This window comes from Arvicanthis niloticus, chromosome 15 (assembly GCF_011762505.2).
Source record: "Arvicanthis niloticus isolate mArvNil1 chromosome 15, mArvNil1.pat.X, whole genome shotgun sequence".
NCBI lineage: Eukaryota > Metazoa > Chordata > Mammalia > Rodentia > Muridae > Arvicanthis > Arvicanthis niloticus.
The window spans coordinates 62210243-62228064 of NC_047672.1; the positions used below are offsets into that span (position 1 = coordinate 62210243).

Here is a 17822-nt window from a genome sequence, read left to right on the forward strand (position 1 = left end):
TATTTTTTAACAGCTGAGTAATACTCAATTTTGTAAATGCACCACATTTTCTTTATCCATTCTTCTGTTGAGGACTAGCTAGGTTTCTCTACATTTCTGGCTATTATAAACAGAGCAGTAATGCACATGGCTAAGTAAGTGTCTCAGTGGTAGGTGAACCATGCCCAAAAGTGGTATTGCTGGATCTCAACATAGATCAATTTCCATCTTCCTGAGGGGCTGATTTCCATAGTAGCTGTAAAAGTCTATAGTCCCACAAGGGATGGATGAGTGTTTCCCTTACTCCACATCCTTGCCAGCATTATCTGTCACTAGTTTTATTGATCTTAGCCATTCTGATTATTGTAAGATCCCAAAGTAGTTTTTATTTGCATTTCCCTGATGGATACAGAACAGAACATCTCTATCAGTGTTTCTCAGCAATTTGAGATTCCTCTATTGAGAATTCTGTTTAGATCTGTACCCCATTTGTTGTTAATTGGGTTGTTTTCTTGACATCTAGTTTCTTGATAATATATATATATATATATATATATATATATATATATATATATATTGTATATTAGACTTCTAGTGGATGTGTAGTTGTTAAAAAAAAAAAAAATCTCCCCATTCAGTAGGCTGCACTTTGTCCAAATGACTATCTTTTGCTATGCAGAAGTTTTTCAGTTCTATGGGGTCCCATTTATGAATTGTTGATCTTAGTGCCTGTGCTAACAGTGTTGTGTTAGGAAGGTATTTTCCTATGCCAGTGAGTTCAAGCTATTGCCCACTTTCTCTTTTATCAGCCTCAGTGTATCTGGTTTTATATTTAGGTCTTTGATCCATTTGGACTTTAGTTTACATAGGTAATTAGTATGGATCTATTTGCAGCCAGTTTGATCAGCACTATTTGTTGAAGATGCTGTCTTCCCTTCCCCCACCCCAGTGTATGGCTTTGGCTTCTTTATAAAACAACAACAACAAAACCCAAACAAGTCTCCATAGGGGTGTGGATTTGTGTCTGGGTCTTCAGTTCAATTCCATTCACTATCGTGTCTGTTTTGTGTAAATATCATGCTGTTTTTATTACTACAGCTCTATTGTACAAATTGAAGTTGGAGGTTGGTGATACCTCGAGTAGTTCTTTTATTGTTCAGGATTGTTTTAGTTGTCCTGAGTGTTTGTGTTTCCATATGAAGCTGAAAATTATCCTTTCAAGATCTGTAAAACCTTGTGATGGGACTTTTATGGGAATTGTAGTTAATCTGTAGGTTGCTATTAATAGGATGGTCAATTTTATTATATTGACCCTACCAATCCATAAGCATGGGAGATCTTTCTGTTTTCTGATATCCTTTTAAATTTCTTAAAAGATTTGATGTTTTTTATCAAACATGTCTTTTACTTGCTTGGTTAGAGTGACCCTAATTTTGTTAATCTGGATACTTTCTCTCCACCTTTCAGTTAATTTGTTCCCCCCACATATCCTCATCCTAAATTAAAGTTACAGGTCCCTATTTTTTTTATTACCAATTAATGCCTTACTTTAACCACCGACACCCTCTGATGCTGACTGTTCTGAATCATAATGTAAATATCGGATATGTAGGCTATCTGATATATAACTCCCAAAGTGGTCATGACCTACAGCTTGAAAACCTCTCCCTTGGACTGTTCATGTACATCTGGAGCCAAACAATTTTTTACTCAGTTTTTTTTCCTTTGTCAATTAATTCAGAGATGCTAGAAGCAACCTACTGTCATCATCATTTTCCTTATTTTTCCACAAATTTAAAAGTTTTATATACAGAGGGCCAAATCCATTGCCCCTCACAATTGGTAAATCAAAAAAGAAAGAAAGAAAGAAAGAAAGAAAGAAAGAAAGAAAGAAAGAAAGAAAGAAAGAAAGAAAGAGAAAAAGAAAGAAAGAAAATGCAACTGTCTCCTTAAGTGTGTAAAATAGTTCACACCATGGGTTTTCAGTACTTTCCAAGCTTCCAGGAGAGGCTTCAGTAACAGTAGATATTGGCAAATTGAAAAGCCTATTCCAGATACTTAAACAATTCATCTTTACACCTGTTGCTATAGAACCACTTTTGGTACCAAAGTCTGCATTAGTCAGGGCTCTCTAAAGGAACTGAAATTTTGGAATGAACCTATATATAACTAATATATAGAAAGGATTTTTAGAATTTCTTTACAGGCTGTGGTCCAGCTAGTCCAACCGATGTCTACCAATGAAAGGTCCAAGAATCTGTGAGTTTTTCTGTCCACAAAGTTGGATGTTTATGATAGAATCCCAAAGAAGCAGGCTCTAATGCCAGTGAGGAAATGATGGGTGAGAACAAGCAGGCAAAGAAAGTAAGCTCTTCCTTCTTCCATGACTTTTATATATAGGCTGCCAGCAGGTGTGTTCCAGATATCATCCCACCTCAAAGATTGGATTAGAAGTAGGTCCTGCCACTTCAAATGATTTACTTAAGAAAAAAAGCCCCCACAGGAATGCCTAGTCATTTGGATTTTAGTTAACAGTCAAGTTGACAACCAAGAATAGCCATCATACTCTAATTTACTTTGTTCTGGTGTGAGTGTGTGTGTGTGTCCCTTCTTGATTTGCTACACTGGAGTGTTCCATCTAGTGCCTTCAGTGGGGTTAGATTTGTAGACTAATATTTCTTAAATGTGCTTTTATCATGGAATGTTTTATTTTCTCCATCTATTGTGACTGAAATTTTTGCTGGGTATAAAATTCTGGGCTGGGATATGTGGTCTTTTAGAGTCTGCAAGATATCTGTCCAGACCCTTCAGGCTTTTAGAGTGTCCACTGAGAAGTTGGGTGTAATCCTAATAGGTCTGCTTTTGTATGCTACTTGGTCTTTTTTTTCTTTACAGCTTTTAATATTTTTTTTTTCTTCTGGGATGCTGGGAAGTGTATCCACATGGTGGGGGTAGAGTTCCAGGAAAATGTATTTTTAGGTATTGGCAGTTGACACTTAGGAATTGAGATGGGCTGGTAAGGCCTGAGAGTCCACAGGAGGGAGGAAAGCAGAGTGTTCCACCATGATCTGCTTAGTTCCCTGGGAATGTGGCCAGAGTGAGGAGAGGTGGAAGGAAGCAGGCAGTTGGCTACAAAGCTGGTGATGAGACTCTGATGGGACTTGGAGAGGAGAAGAGTGAAGATCTACAGTTAGTACCTGCTCTGCCTGCTGGCATGGCCTGCACATTCCTTGGGAATGCCTGTTGGAGCTGGGGGCTGGGAGAAAGCAAGGAGTGTGAGGAGGGAAGATAGAAGATCTGATTCACTGGAGATGGAGGGAGGGTGGGGGGAAGGAAAACTACAGCAGAATCTGTTGCAGAGCTGGGAATGAGACTGGAAAGTGAAGATCTGCAGTTAGCTTCATTTCCCTGCCTATGATCATTCCCTCCTCCACCTCTTCCTCCCCCCACCTCCTCCTCTTTCCTCCCCCAACCTCCTCCTCTTCTTCTTCCTCTTCCCCCTTCTCTCCTTCTGATGTATTTTTAATCAATTTACGCAATGTATATCTCTGAACTAGAAACTTTGCTTCATTTATATTCGGGGTTATTATTACTGATAGGTAGAAATTACTCCTTTTATTTTCTTCTACTTGTTCTGAACACACCCTGATCCTTTTTATAATCATGTTTATTATATTAAAAATATTTCATTCTTTAATTTTTAAAATTTAATTATTTTCCAATGCATCTGTGCACGTGCACACCTGGTGCCTTTGGAGGCCAGGGAAGGTTGTTAGACTCCTGGGTCTGGAGTCACAGATGACTATGAGATGCTATGTGGATACTGGGAACTGAACTTGGGTCCTCTAGAAGGGTGGCCAGTGCTTCAAACCTCTGAGCACTCTCAGAGTCAGAGAGACTCTCTGAGTCTCTCCAGACCCCTAAATGGTTTTTTTTTTTTCCTCTTGTGTGCACCTACTCTTTGATTCCAGAATTAAGCTGATGGTAGTTACTGTTCAGCTTTGGCTGTAGGACTCCACTAAGTATCTGGATCCTGCAGTCATGAATTGCCTGTTTATCACTATTTATCACTGTGATGTGATTCTATTTTTCCTTTATACCATGTCTACCCTTCCTCAGTAGTGTCACATAGTACACGCTAGACAAGGGCTCTGCCACTGAGTTACACTAAAGCTGGAGCTGTAATATACGGCTGACCACTTCCTTTTAGGATTTACAATACATTATCCCATTCTCTCCTGGCTAAAAGATTCTTCCGAGAAATGTTAATGTAGCAGATACATCCTTAAGTGAGCTTAATAAATTTTGGAATTTGTTATTTGTTTTACACTTTTGGCAATTTCAGTACAGTATGCCTCACTGGAACATCTTTTCTAGCCGAAGCTATTTGGCTTCCTAAATGCCTCCTGTACCTGAATGTCGTATGTTCCTAAGATTGGGGATATTTTCTGTTATGATTTAATTCAATAGGTCTCTCTAAGCCATTTACTTTTGTTTTCACTTTTGGATCTTCTAGAATATATGGGTATTTGTACAAACATGCCCAATGTTTGAAGTCTTACCCATTCTTTGTTCATTCATTGTTTTTCCCTCTCTTCCTCCCTGTAACTTCACTTTCCCACTTCTCAAGCATCAAAAACCCATCTCCAAGTTTAGATAGTTTCTTCTTCTTGATCTAATCGGTGGCCGTTTTCTACAGTCCTTCTTACTTAACTCACTCAACGATTTGAGGTTTCATGCTTTATTTTTTTCCAAACTCTCTTTGCTGAATTTCTCATTCCTACCCACCATCTTCCCAATTTCATGGTACTGTTTACCCGTGCTTTCTCATTACTTTATTGAGCACTATAAACATTTCTTTAAATCTTCTATATTTGTTTGTATGCACACATGCCCTGGGTGTGTACAGTGATTACATAAAATGTTCTGCTGTGTGTCTGAGAGCTCATTAACACTCAGGAACTAAAGAAAGACAAAGTAAACAAACTTAGAAAACTCAGGAAGCTCCCAACACTTGAGAGAACACAAGGCCCCTCCTTGGGTTCCTGTAAATGGTAACGGTTTTTGTGAGAAAATGAATCTCTGATCAGATTCACTTAGATCACTGAGATTCACAGCAAGTCACAAAGAGTGTTCCAGGGACACAGCCTTCCTGAGCCACCGAGCGCCTGGGTGGGCTCTTCATTGCTGCTGCTTCTTTTGAGATGTTCATGCCTCTGTCAGTAACTCCTTACCCATAGTTGTTTAAGAACAAACCAGAATTCAATATACTCACTCACTCAACAAGCTAGACTTGGGTATAACTGCTTTTCTGTCATCAGTACTCTGTCTGGAGGGTACAGACATGGTTTTACACATCTCCAGGAAAAGTCCCTTAACAGGGGGCCCAATGTCAACCTATGGTGTTGCTCCTTGCTGGTTTTAAGGTTGTATTTCTTTTTTAAGACCAGGCCTTTATTAGCCTGGAGCTCACCACATATGCTTGGCTGGCTGGCCAGTAAGGCCCAGGGCTCTGCATCTCAGTGTCAGCAGCTCTGGGGAGCACATGCTGCTCCACTCATTGGCTTCCTGCATGGGTACCGAACTTGGGCTCTTCTGCTTCATGACAAGTACTTTCAGTATCCCCCTGTATCGGGGTATTTTCTTCCTACATTACATTTGCAGTAAAGCTCAGTGATTAGGCAGTATGAGAGGTAGGTAGGGTGAGGAGTTGGGAGGAGAGGAGAGGAAGGGGAGGAGAAAGGAAGAGAAGGAGGAGGAGAGAAGATGGGTGCGGATGTACTCATGTCTCTAGCAGTCTAAGGTAGTTATAATATCTAGGTTAGATAATTGGGTAACAATTCCAGTTGTGTGAACATCTTGTTAATTGAGCATTTGCAAATATATAAATCCATTGGATAATCTTTAAGCATTAGAGTCTTAATGCTACTGGGTACTGCGAGTATGGCGGATATTGTCAGGGGCTCAACCAAGCTTCGTTAGGACAGCATGGTGGATTGGCAGAGCCAGCTGCCACAGTGGCGTCTTGTGGGTCTAGCTGCAGCGTGCTTGACTGCTGGCCACTTCTAGTGAGGAACATGGTGGCGGGAGCTAAGCAGAGCCGCTCCACCTATCAGTCAGCCCGCACTGCGGCTTTTCAAAATATCTCCTGTTTCATCCCCCATTCTCCACTTCCTTACCAGGTAGTTTGTCCCTATAAGTCCCTCTACATTTTTTCCTAGAGGTGTTTTCCTTTGGAGGCATACAACCTTATTTTTTCTTTTACAGCTGCTTTGAAATTTGTGCATCTGGTAGATGAAGCATCTCCTTCGTGGGCTGCCCTTAGCAGCTTACTTCTGAAAATGTATATTGGGGTGCTGTTTTGCTATAGTGTAAACTTTAATTCCAGGTGGGCACCACAGTGTTGTCTCATCTGGCTTCTTTAGTTGTGTTTGACTTGAGGACAGTTGTTTACCTTAATGGAGTTGTCTCTGTGGGCCATATGAAAGTAGGGACACTTAATAGTCCAGGGAAGTGTGCTGCAGATTTTGGCTCTGGCAGTGGAAATGGTGTACTCTCCAAACAAAGAGAGATTTCCTCTAACACAGTTGATGCCCACTCTGCACTAGCAAGGGGCTTTGGTACTGGCTGCCTCAGCTGTGGTGAAGCTATTGAGGCACTTCTCCTCTGACTAGTCAGTGGTCAACACAGAAGGAAGCTGATGGGATATGGTGGTGAGAGGAAACACAGCCCTCCCTCTGCGATGCTTGCCCATCCTGACGGTAGACACTGTGTTGACGTGCATGATGGAGAGGCAGTAAGAACTATGAACGTAGCAGGAGTTCTTCTCTGAAGTGGCAGTGCACACCCATAACCAGGACGATGGCTGGTACTGGGCACTGTTCCACTCAGCCCTGCTTGGGTGTGTGTGTTGGCACTGATGGTTGGAGCTAATGCTTTTCTCCATCTTTGACTACTTCAGCTGTAGCATGCAGCAAGGAACAGGAGACAGCTGGAGCTATAAAACTGGTCAAGGCTCCTCAGACACTCTGAGATCAGAAAGCAGTGGAAACCGCATTCCACTTACCCTATGAGTTATGTACCTGAGTGAGGTGCGGCAACAGCAAGAGCTGGGGGTTCTTGGCTCCTTTCGTAGTAGTGACTGTCCAAGAAAGGACCGTAGCTACAGCTGAGGAAAACTGCTTTGAAGCAAGCTGTGGTGGCACATGCCTTTAATCCCAGTACTCAGGAGAGTTCAAGGCATGAGTTCAAGGCCAACCTACTCTACAAAAGTGAGTTCCTAGACAGCTCGGACTACATAGCGAGGCAAAACCCCCTCCCAATCTCAAAAACAAAATAATCCCCCTACTCAATACCAAAACAAAATTTAAAACAACAGCCTTGAGGACACCCTTCTTTCTAGAGCTGTGCACACCTGTCAGGGCAACAGCTGGAACTACTGACTTGTTCAATTCTCCCTTAGTAGGCACCTGTGGGCAGGACACAAGCTGGAAGCAGTGGTCCTTCTGTGCCCTGTAACAGGTAGGCACTCTGAGGGAAGTGGGAACATCTAAGTCCTAACACTGACCAGTTCTAAATATTACTGATTGTGTCCCTACTCTCAGATGACAAACACCCCACCTCCCAGTTTACACATTCTGCTGTGCCAAGTTGGAGTCAGAGGAAGCTAACACAAGCCAATAATATGTAATTTCAGAGAGAAGTATGCAGGAGGTTCTGACCTTTAATCCAGTCTAAAATGCTTCATTTCCAAAGATGGCTTCTATATGCAGCACCCTGGGTACACACTACAAGATGTAAGATCCTTTTCCAAAGGAAGGCTTTCTTGTTTTCTTTCTTAATGATTGAAAAGTTCTCACAATCGATTAAAAAAAAAAATGTACTACACACACTTGCCTTTTCCAAGTAGTCCAGGCTTAGCCTCCAGACAGAACTGAACCTGGATCCTCTGAAAGAACAGCCAGTGCTCTGAATCTCTGAGCCACCTCTTTAGCCCAGACACTAAGTTTTAAGCGATTTATTACACAACATTTAACTGATATTAGAAAATGTGAAGAAAGCAAACAGGAGTCTTTTTTTTTTTGGAACATAAGATGAGAAATTATAAGGATTCTGGATGTTTTATTCTTTGAGCATACTACTTTGAATAGCAATGAGAGAAAGTCTATAAGTCACCATTTTCAATAACAATGGGAAACAACTGTAAAGTTCTGAGAATCATACTCAACATTTAACCCCTTAAAAGCCACTAGCACTAACAATTAGGTTTAAATGGAAGTTCTTTAATTTTATATTCACAAAATGAATTACAACATAACATAATGAGTTTTACTAATATTCTTTTCTGTGGTAGTATAAAAATTTCTAATACAACTTGATCCTTTTGTCTGTTCAAAGGAGCTAGTTTAGATCACTTATTGAACAATAGTGGTTTTCCCATGAAATCTCACAGGCTTGTTGTACTCCTGTGCTGGGTATGAAAGGCACTGATGTCAGGGAAATTAGCATCCAACCATGTGCTTTATCCCTCTGGCAATTAGAAAGTATTAAAGTGCTTGAGAAATAGACTACAATTATGTTCACAGAGGATTTGCAACCTACACATGTGCCAAGAAATATATTAACAATAGAGTAGAATTTGCATTGTTAAGATACACAGATTTGCATTGTTGAGGCTTAAACATTGCATAGTTCTATTCACTATGTCTGACTTTGCACTGCTGTTGCAACACAGGAGGTTTAAGGTAGAATAAATCTAGAGAACATCACTCTCCTAATCCCTACATTAACAGGTTTCCTTTAAGTCAACATTCCTTCCATGTCATATCACCGTACTACTCTCCATAGTGAGTTTCTATGATCTGTGTCTGTCTCTGAGTCTCTAAAGATGAGCAGTGTTCATCAGCTGTATCATATCGTGGAAAGCATGAAAAATCATTTGAACTAGCTTTCCTGCATCAGTCTCCGGACATGACCTCCAGGATGTACATGCCACTACAAACCTGTGAAATACAGAACACATGAACGATTATGTCATAGGTTCCAAGTTGTGATGCTGGATGTTCTACCTGGCAGCTCAAACATAAAACGTGAGTTCTTGATGATGTTAGGTATGTGTAACTTGACACAGGAAGACAGAGCCACAGGTAACACATTTACACAATGGAATCCTTATCACAATGGATTAGACAATGTCTGAGAACAATCATCCACAAGCAACCTTTGTAGCAGAAGTTTATGTCTAAACACAACCATCCAACCAACCAACCAACCAACCAACCAATCAGCCAACCAACCAAATAACCATCAATTAACCAACCAACCAATCACCAACTAACCAACCAACTACCAACCAACCAACCATCAACCAAATACCAATCAACCACCAACTAACCAAAGAAACAAACAAATTCCACATTTCTTCCTAAAAGTTGCTACTAGAATGGGCTACAGAATGATTATGATCTCGTCATTCTTTGTAAGAAAAGTTGACCTGTTTATCACTTAACAAGCACTTTACAAAGGACAGATAAGAGACTAAGAAAAGCATTTCTACATGAGCTAAAGTGATCTCCTAAGACAAGTCTTGCATTCCACCATCTCCTAATAGACCCCCCTGAATGGTACAATTCCAGATCTGGACAGTAAGAAAAAGAAGCCCCAGGGAGCTCAAGTAAATAGGAGAGAAGTCTCTGGCTTTTGCTAGACTCCCAACAGAACATGTGGTTCCTACCTTTTGTGGACTAGCCTTGCAGAGTCTTAAGGAAGTTTATGGATAAATATCAAAGCCAAATGGGCAGGGTACAGATTCTGGCCAGCCATGCAACCTTTACATCATCGGAAATGATGGCAAAGCACATCTTCAACATGGGCTTTAGCTCAAGCAAAACTGAAATCAAAGCAAGCTCTGGCCCTCTGTCCTAGTATTTAATGAAGCTTTTGAGGGGGGGCAATGTTAAAGAAGGAACCTGGGCCTCTTTCATGCTAAGAAGTTAAGCTACAGTTCAGTTACACTCTCAGAGTAACTGAGAGTAAGTCCTTCATATGGAAGCTTACACTATTCAAATTCACAATATCTAAAGCATAGTTAATGGCAGTGAGAGCTACTTGAAATCAAAGAAAATGAGATAAAAGGACACAGCATGATGCCGATTTAGACTACTAAAAATGATGTGCGCATATCACAAAATGGAAGTATCACCCAATGATTGTCCTGTGCAATGCAATAGAAATGTTAAATAACTTTCCATTTTTCATATTTTATATTCTTTTCACAAAAGGATGTAGCACACTTAAAGAAACGTGCTATGTCAAACCACTTTAAATCATGCAATCTTCAAATTTAACAGTGAAAAAAATATTGACAAAATCCCCAAGTATTTCATCTGAGAGAAATACTCAGTGCCAATTAGACTTGCAGAAGGACCATTTAGTATATATTTATGTGAATTTAGTGTTGTGGGGAGAGCATCACTCTGCAGGTAGACCTGCAAATATGGAGGGCGATATACATTTCCAATTTTAACTTGCCAAAAATACCTTGTACGGGTCAAATATGTTTGTTAAACATACAGGTTTCACAGATGATGTCACTGCAACACAAGATGTTACTGAAATATCCTGAGATATCATTCTGCATAAAAGCCCCTAGACAGTGACTTTACAAGGATCTCTAGCAGAGGAGAGAAATATCAATTCATGTTAAATACTCAGGTGGCAAAGTGGCTAGTCCTGTAGCAAATGGCACATGCGTAAAAGCATAGTGTGGAAAAATACTAAAATCAGAAACAAGGTACAATTCTTACTGTATCTGAAGAGTAAAGGGTAGTGGCTTACCTGTCGTCTCTGATGTGGTAGAAAAACCCATACCCATTGTGTACCATGGGGACCACGACTCCCTGCACTCGTAAGTAACCAACCAGACTTGTTGAGAGCACAAAATTTCCACCTCCTCCACTGAGTAGCACAAAGAAAAGATGTCCATTAGGCTGCAGATGCCGTGTTCTGACATCCAGAGAGAACCATGTGATGCACGTGATGGACCACTACCCCAAGTTACCTTCTGGAGAAAAGTGGGTCCTCAAATAGTTCCGGAACAGGGAGACCTTCCTCTTTTGCTATGAGCAAAAGACCTAAAAGGTGACGGTCAAATCCTGCAATGAAATCCCAAGGCTGACATTAGAAGAAAGAGTTTCCAATAAAAGCTTTTTAAAACAAGAACATTTCAAGCTGAAGTACCTTTTCCATGGGAACAATCTTTCATCATCTTATTATGCTTCGCAAAAGCTTCTAACATCTTTTGCTGACGTTCAAGGAGCTGTATTACAAATAAAAACAGTTAACTTTCAAAACAAATCTATAAATCAACTCAATACCAAACTATGAAACCCAAAGCAGCAAGAGAGACTCATCTAGTTGTTGAAATGTGGTAAGAGGAGAAGGAAGACAGATCCCTCGGTACAACTGTGATGCTTGTTTCTCTTTCCTTACTCCCATCACCCTGCCTTCCCCAGAAGCCTTGATTTTTTTTTTTATTGTCTTTTTCCCTAAAATTGGCAGGAACAATGCTCACAACTGCTTTGAGACACTTGTAATATTAATAAACAAACAGTAGAATTTAAAAATTAAAATTTAACTACAAAAATAATCCCTGTATAAACTAACATAATCATGTCTTTCCAAAGTAAAACATGTAAGTTTTCAAAATAACAGGGAGGAAACACACTGTTGTCTAAATACTTACAAGTATTCAAAACTAAACATATACACCAGTTCTAGTCCTAGTGACTTCAAACAAGAACTAGACCTTTGGCTACATGATAAATGCATCCTTCTAAAGGTCTTTGGAAAGTTCTACTTTGTAGTGACGCTGGTCTAAAGGCGGATGAACACTGCTGAAAATCTCAGTACTGAAGATGTCTGTCTTAGAAAATGACACCAATGGCTTTTCAGATCTGCTGCCTCATCCTCTTAGGCACATACATCAGTGGCAAATTAATACTCTGTAAACTCTAGGAAAATGCCTTAAAATAATCCAGGGGAACAGAAGCAAACAGCCTTCAGAGGTCAGTTCTGTCGGTCTTTCTGTCTGATACTCACACTGACAGAGGGATCCTGCATGGCCTGGCACCACCTGACGGCCTCCACTGTACACGACCGCACAGTCTCTGTCCGGCCATGGTAAAAGTATCTTGTCATAGCTGTTTCATAGCAGCAACCAGGGCTAAAGTAGTTTTAAGAGTATCATAAGGTAAGTTTCTAATGTTATTACAAATATAGTCACATAATAAAACAATTTTCTGATCACAGACCAAGACTCCAAGTCAGTCTAAAAGCCAGACTTTCAACAAAGGCTGTTTTCAAAACCAAAGAGTAAGAAAACGATCTGATAACATCATCTATTTTTTCTTCCATTTTTTTTTTTTAAAAAAAAAAAAAACAAAAACATGGTTTCTCTGTATAACATCCCTGGTTGTCTTGGAACTTGTCTCTACAGCAGGCAAGCCTGGAACTCACAGAGATCTGCCTGCCTCTACCTCCTGAGTGCTTGGATTGAAGGTGTGTGCCACCACCACCCAGCTAACATAAGTTATTTTCTTGGGCTCAGCTGCTTTCAGGCTGCATGCACTGCAGGCTGGGACAGGCATTCTCCAAGAAGGTCCCAGTGGCCAGTGCTCCCTCCTATTCATGCTCTGGCACACTGTGACTGTGGATTGGAGTTAGTGACTTGCATTTAATGCAGAGAATATAGCACAAGTAAAGAGCTGTTAGGTTACAGAGGTGTCCTTTTTACTTTCTTGCCCTGGAAGAAAGCCAGCTACCACGATGGGACTGGTACTGTGGAGTGGGTGAGACAGTTAAAAACTGAAGAGAAAGAGCCTCACACTAGAAAACACTGGGGATTCAGGAAACTATACAAAACTACACAGAAACGAATTAGTTTCCTCATTAACTAAAATGCAGTAAGAGAAAGACGGGAAATGGAATGCTTCTGCTTAAATATTTAAAGACAGACTGATGGAGTGCAAGCTGTGGAGCTCATCCAAGCATGCTGCCCCATACTTCCAGTGCTGGCTGTAAAGAACTAGTTTGCAGCAGGCCAGTCTTACATAAGCCAGAAGTAAGGAAGGCTGTTTTGTTCTTAAAGGTTGCTCCAGGCTTTGCAAAACTGTCAAGAAAGCCAGCAATTGCCAATGTGGACACAAGATAAAAATAGTTTAAATTTGGTAAGTTGTTTAATGCTACTTTCCTGTACCCAATGAATTTGTTATTTCTTAAGACTTGTGAGCCGAAAGAATGCAGGATGAACAGGAAGTTACTGGTAAGGCAGAGAAACTGAACAGGGCTTTCAATACTATCAGGTAAAAGAATACCAGCATTCACAGCTACAAGGAGCCAGGAAAGACTAGTAGGCCAGGAAAGATCACTAGCAGGCCCATCCACGCATCTCAGTCCACACAGAAAAACATTTGATGAATGTATTCACAATCAAAACTCAGTAACACAGAACAGAAGGCCAGTTCCTCAACATCATAAGGGTTTCTATGAGAGCCCACCTAACACAGGAGAGACTGTCCACTTCTCCATCTCCATCCACACAACAGCATAAAAAAAATAGGGAAGCACCCAAGCTGGAGATCAAGAAAACCAACACTCTTCACAGATCAGCTGACTTCACATTTAGAAAACCCAAGAAGTTTTGTTTTAAAAATGGTAAGAGCTAAGAACATGATATCTCAGGATATAAAATCAAGAGGCACCTTAATCACCTGTATTTATTCTACACATTTGTGATAAATAGAAATTTAGAAAACCAATCCATTTACAAAAGTGTTGAAAACAAGTAAAACAGTCAAGATTAAATTTAAGGAAATAAACAGGAATGGATACTGAAAACTAAATACTGGTGGAAAAAAAATGAAGTCTTTAATCTATATTCAGACAGCAGTATAATTAAAAGTGGCTTAAAGACCCAACGTAAATCTCAATACTGTTCTTTGAAGAGTTAGAAAAATTCATTCTAACATTTATATACAATTTCAAGAAATCCAAAATAGAATAATCCTGTAAAGAAGGAAATATTGAACAAATCACCTTTCAGTTTAAAACAAAGCAACCAATTTAAAAAGAAAGAAAGAGAGACACGTGAAGAGAGCTGAGAACAAGGTGCCCCATCTCCAGTCAACAGACTTTCAGAAGCGGAACCAAGACCATTCCACTGGAGAAAGCAGTGTCCTCACAGTGAGAGGAAGCTGGACAGCCACTGGGAAAGGCATGAAGTTAATGTCATGTATTAACTTCCTTGGAAAACACTTGCCCAGAAAGGGAGGGTGTTTACAGACATTAGCATTTGTATCCGTGGGCTATACGGACAAGAAAAAGTTTGCCCTCACCGTGTGGGTGAGCATTATCTAATCTAGTGAAAAAAAAATCATCTACAGAAAAAAAATGCATCCATGGACAGGAAAAGTCCCCATATGAGCTGGAGTGTGTATCTCTTCCTACCCTCGGACACTGGAGCTCCTGGTCCTTGGGCCTTCAGAACTGGACTGGGATTTAGGACTGAATGCCACTTGACTTTCATGTCAAGAATGTATACTCATGGAATCCCAGCAGCATCTTGCTGCTTCTCTGGTTGGCAGATCATGGGACCTCACTGACTCTGTAATTATGTAAGCCAATTTCCATAATAAACTCCATCCCTTAAATACCTGCCCTCAACTGCATGGACATACACAAATTAGGTTGATTCCATGAAGAATCCTAACACAGAGTCTTTCCTTACAACATATAAAAACATGAACTCAAATGGATTATAGCTCTACAATGAACTAACAATTTTAAAATCTTAAAATAAAAATGGGAAAATCTTCAGTGCTTTGGATTGGTTTGATTTTGCTTATAATAAGCAACAAAAGAAAAATGAAGTCCATTGGATCTCATCAAATGTAACTGTGTGGGTCAAAGGACACTTTGAAGAGAGCAGATGATAAGCTACAGAGCACGAGTGCACAGTTGTTTTACATGGTAAAGCATTCTTAGAGCGTAGGTCCTTCAAATGACCAGGACAGAGTCAACAGAAACACACAATTATCACACACTGGGCTTTACTAAACTGATGAGACCCCAAAGAACGGGTGAGAAAATCCACTATGAAGTTGGGAAGCAATGGCCATGTAAAGTCAAGATATGAACCAGGAAAATGGTTTACCGTCCATGAAGTCTGTAATAGGCGAGCTGAAGAGCAAGCTGAATAAAGGTATCAGGGTGAAGGGCCTCCTTCTTCATGAGCTTTTTGCCAAAAGACGTGAAGGTAGAGGCTGCTATTTGCAGATCTGATGCCTAACAGAAATTCAAGAAGCAGTGAAACATCACAGAAAGGTCAGACTCAAAGGTCAACGGGAATCAAATTGTTATTTGCATTAACCATCAAACATAAAGAATTAAAAGTATTAAGGTTATAATTGCCGAGCAGTGGTGGCGCACACCTGGGAGGCAGAGGCAGGCGGATTTCTGAGTTCGAGGCCAGCCTGGTCTACAGAGTAAGTTCCAGGACAGCCAGGATACACAGAGAAACCCTGTCTCAAAAAAACAAAAACAAAACAAAACAAAAAGGTTATAATTTTAAGATACTTTATGAACTATGTTTGAGTAATGACCACATTTTCATATATGTCAGCTAACAGAAAGAAACACTACTAATTTAAAAGAGAAAGTAAACCTACTGCTTTGAGGTGCTGGGCTTTGGCTTGGGAGACATCATTCAGTATTTTCTCATCCACAGTGAAAACCAGCTCCTCTGGCAACGGTACATCCCGGACTTTTTCTGAACCCTGAGAATAGAAGAATTTGAATACATCTGCTGTGGGCAGGAGGGAAAGCTAGTAAAAAAGGTCGATGGACTTGCTCTGACATACCTTCCATCTTCCTTCCGTCTCTAAGAGTCTCTCATCGACATAATGTGCGACGTTCACCATAACCATTGCGTCATACGGAGCATGCTAAAATAAAAACACAAGACTTTGAGGAGTTTGTGTCAAATGAAAGTCTAACCCAGAAGTTTTCACTCTCTACTTGTAATTGATAAGGTGGGTATACCTGCCTTCCGGTATCCAACTCCCTAATGACACAATTCCGTCCTACTTAATAGGAACTGCTGAGTTTCCAAGACAAGGAAAAAATGAGCACGTATTCAAAACTGAAAACACACAGTAGGGCTCTTGGTGTTTTGGCTGTAACCACAATCCAAAGAAATTACTGGGAGTTGGGGCAGGTGCACCCTGTGTCTTGTGAAAATATTATGGAATTATAAATACAGTGTAGTCATCAGGTGAGGACACCAGACTACGGCAATTATGAACATCTCTAAGAGGCCCACTAAGTAAGAAGGAGAAAGTAGGGCTAGTGTACACAGATCTGCAGGAATGCCTAGATTGTGCAGAAATAACTCGTAATGTTAAGTGCTATGGGAAAGATGGGCTGTGCTACCTTTATCTCTACCTGCTTCTGGAATAATAGCTACTTCACTATTCTCTAGTAACCACCACAACCTTGTATTAAGTTGAAGGAGACTGAGCTGCCCACAATGTTCCAAGATTAGACAGTGGCCTAGGCCAGGCTAATGAGAGCACACCTAACTCCCAGACTATGTTTCACACAAGCCAATAATAACCAATGAGAACTGCTTCAGGACCTCTTCTGGAGCTACTAGAACATGCTGGCTAGTCACAGACCAAGGAGAGCTGCAGTGACCCTAAGTCTGTAAATGCAATAACCACACCAAGCACTGCTCCTGAAAAGCAGCTCCAACTGCAAACATGAGGAAATATTTTTATAATGAAAATATTTAGACACTTTATGCTAATGGCAGATTTTAAGTTCCATCAAATAAAATAAAGTTATGATTAATAAAACCACTGTCACAAGATCAGGGCTGTAGCTCAGAGTAGATCACTTGCCTAACATGCACCTCTGAACCCTCTGTTCACTCTCCACACCACTAAGACAGACAAGGCCCACCGCAAGCCTGAGGTTTGGGGTCTTTGTTTTATTTCATACCCTTGGTTTACAGATTTCCTGAATGGAAACAAAGACAGAGCCGGTCAAGTCCATTGGAAAGGATACAAGAGAGACACGGAAGCATCATTTTGTGAAGGGTAAATGCAGCAGGCTCTAGACATTTTACTGTCCATGGTCAACTGTTCCACACATCCTGCCATTTTGGGAATAGTTACATAGTCCTTACCCTAAGCAGTAATACCTGTATAATGTCAGATGCTATCTTTCGAGTTAGGATGGGAATTTTAGCAGGAAAATAGGTTTTCAATTATTTCACTGATTTTTAAAAATATTTTTCCTTTCCTTTTGAGATTATAATATAACAACATAACTTCCCCCATCTTTTTCCTCCCTCCAAATTCTCCTGTGTACCTTTTCTTGCTGTCTTTGAAATTCATGGATGGTTGTTATTTGCATATATGTGTATGTATATACATATGTATTTACAAACATAACCTATTCAGTCTATCTAATGTTCCTTTATGTTTTCAGGGATGACCATTTGTTACGGGGCAATCAATTGTTGTGTTCTTCCCTGGGTGAAACTATCTGATAACAATAGGTTTTAAGAAATTACTCTGCATAAAAATTACATTCAAAATCCTTTTTGCAGACATGCTCCAAACTGTGGGCCTACAACAGAAGACCTGATCTATGTTCTGCTTTCCCTGACAATTCAGAACAAAACTTTTTATTATAATAACATAAAACTAAAGAACTGTTTACTTACAGTACAGTACGATACAAGTCTCTGTAGTTATACCACGTGTACCCTCAAGTTAACG

At 40.2% G+C, this 17822-nt stretch overlaps 1 protein-coding gene across 3 annotated transcripts in view; it reads right to left on the reverse strand.

Moving 5' to 3' along the window:
- Positions 1-8240: 8240 nt before the first annotated feature.
- Crot (carnitine O-octanoyltransferase) overlaps positions 8241-17822 on the reverse strand; it is a 33610-nt gene continuing 24028 nt past the window's right edge. For all 3 annotated transcript variants that reach the window (XM_034519167.2, XM_034519166.2, XM_076913110.1), the window contains 8 exons: positions 15897-15980; positions 15705-15812; positions 15191-15321; positions 12079-12202; positions 11218-11296; positions 11039-11132; positions 10816-10935; positions 8241-8981 (listed from right to left, as the gene is read on the reverse strand). In XM_034519167.2, coding sequence (XP_034375058.1) covers positions 8861-8981; positions 10816-10935; positions 11039-11132; positions 11218-11296; positions 12079-12202; positions 15191-15321; positions 15705-15812; positions 15897-15980 — 861 coding nt within the window. In that variant the 3' untranslated portion in view covers positions 8241-8860. The remainder of the gene's footprint in view (positions 8982-10815; positions 10936-11038; positions 11133-11217; positions 11297-12078; positions 12203-15190; positions 15322-15704; positions 15813-15896; positions 15981-17822) is intronic.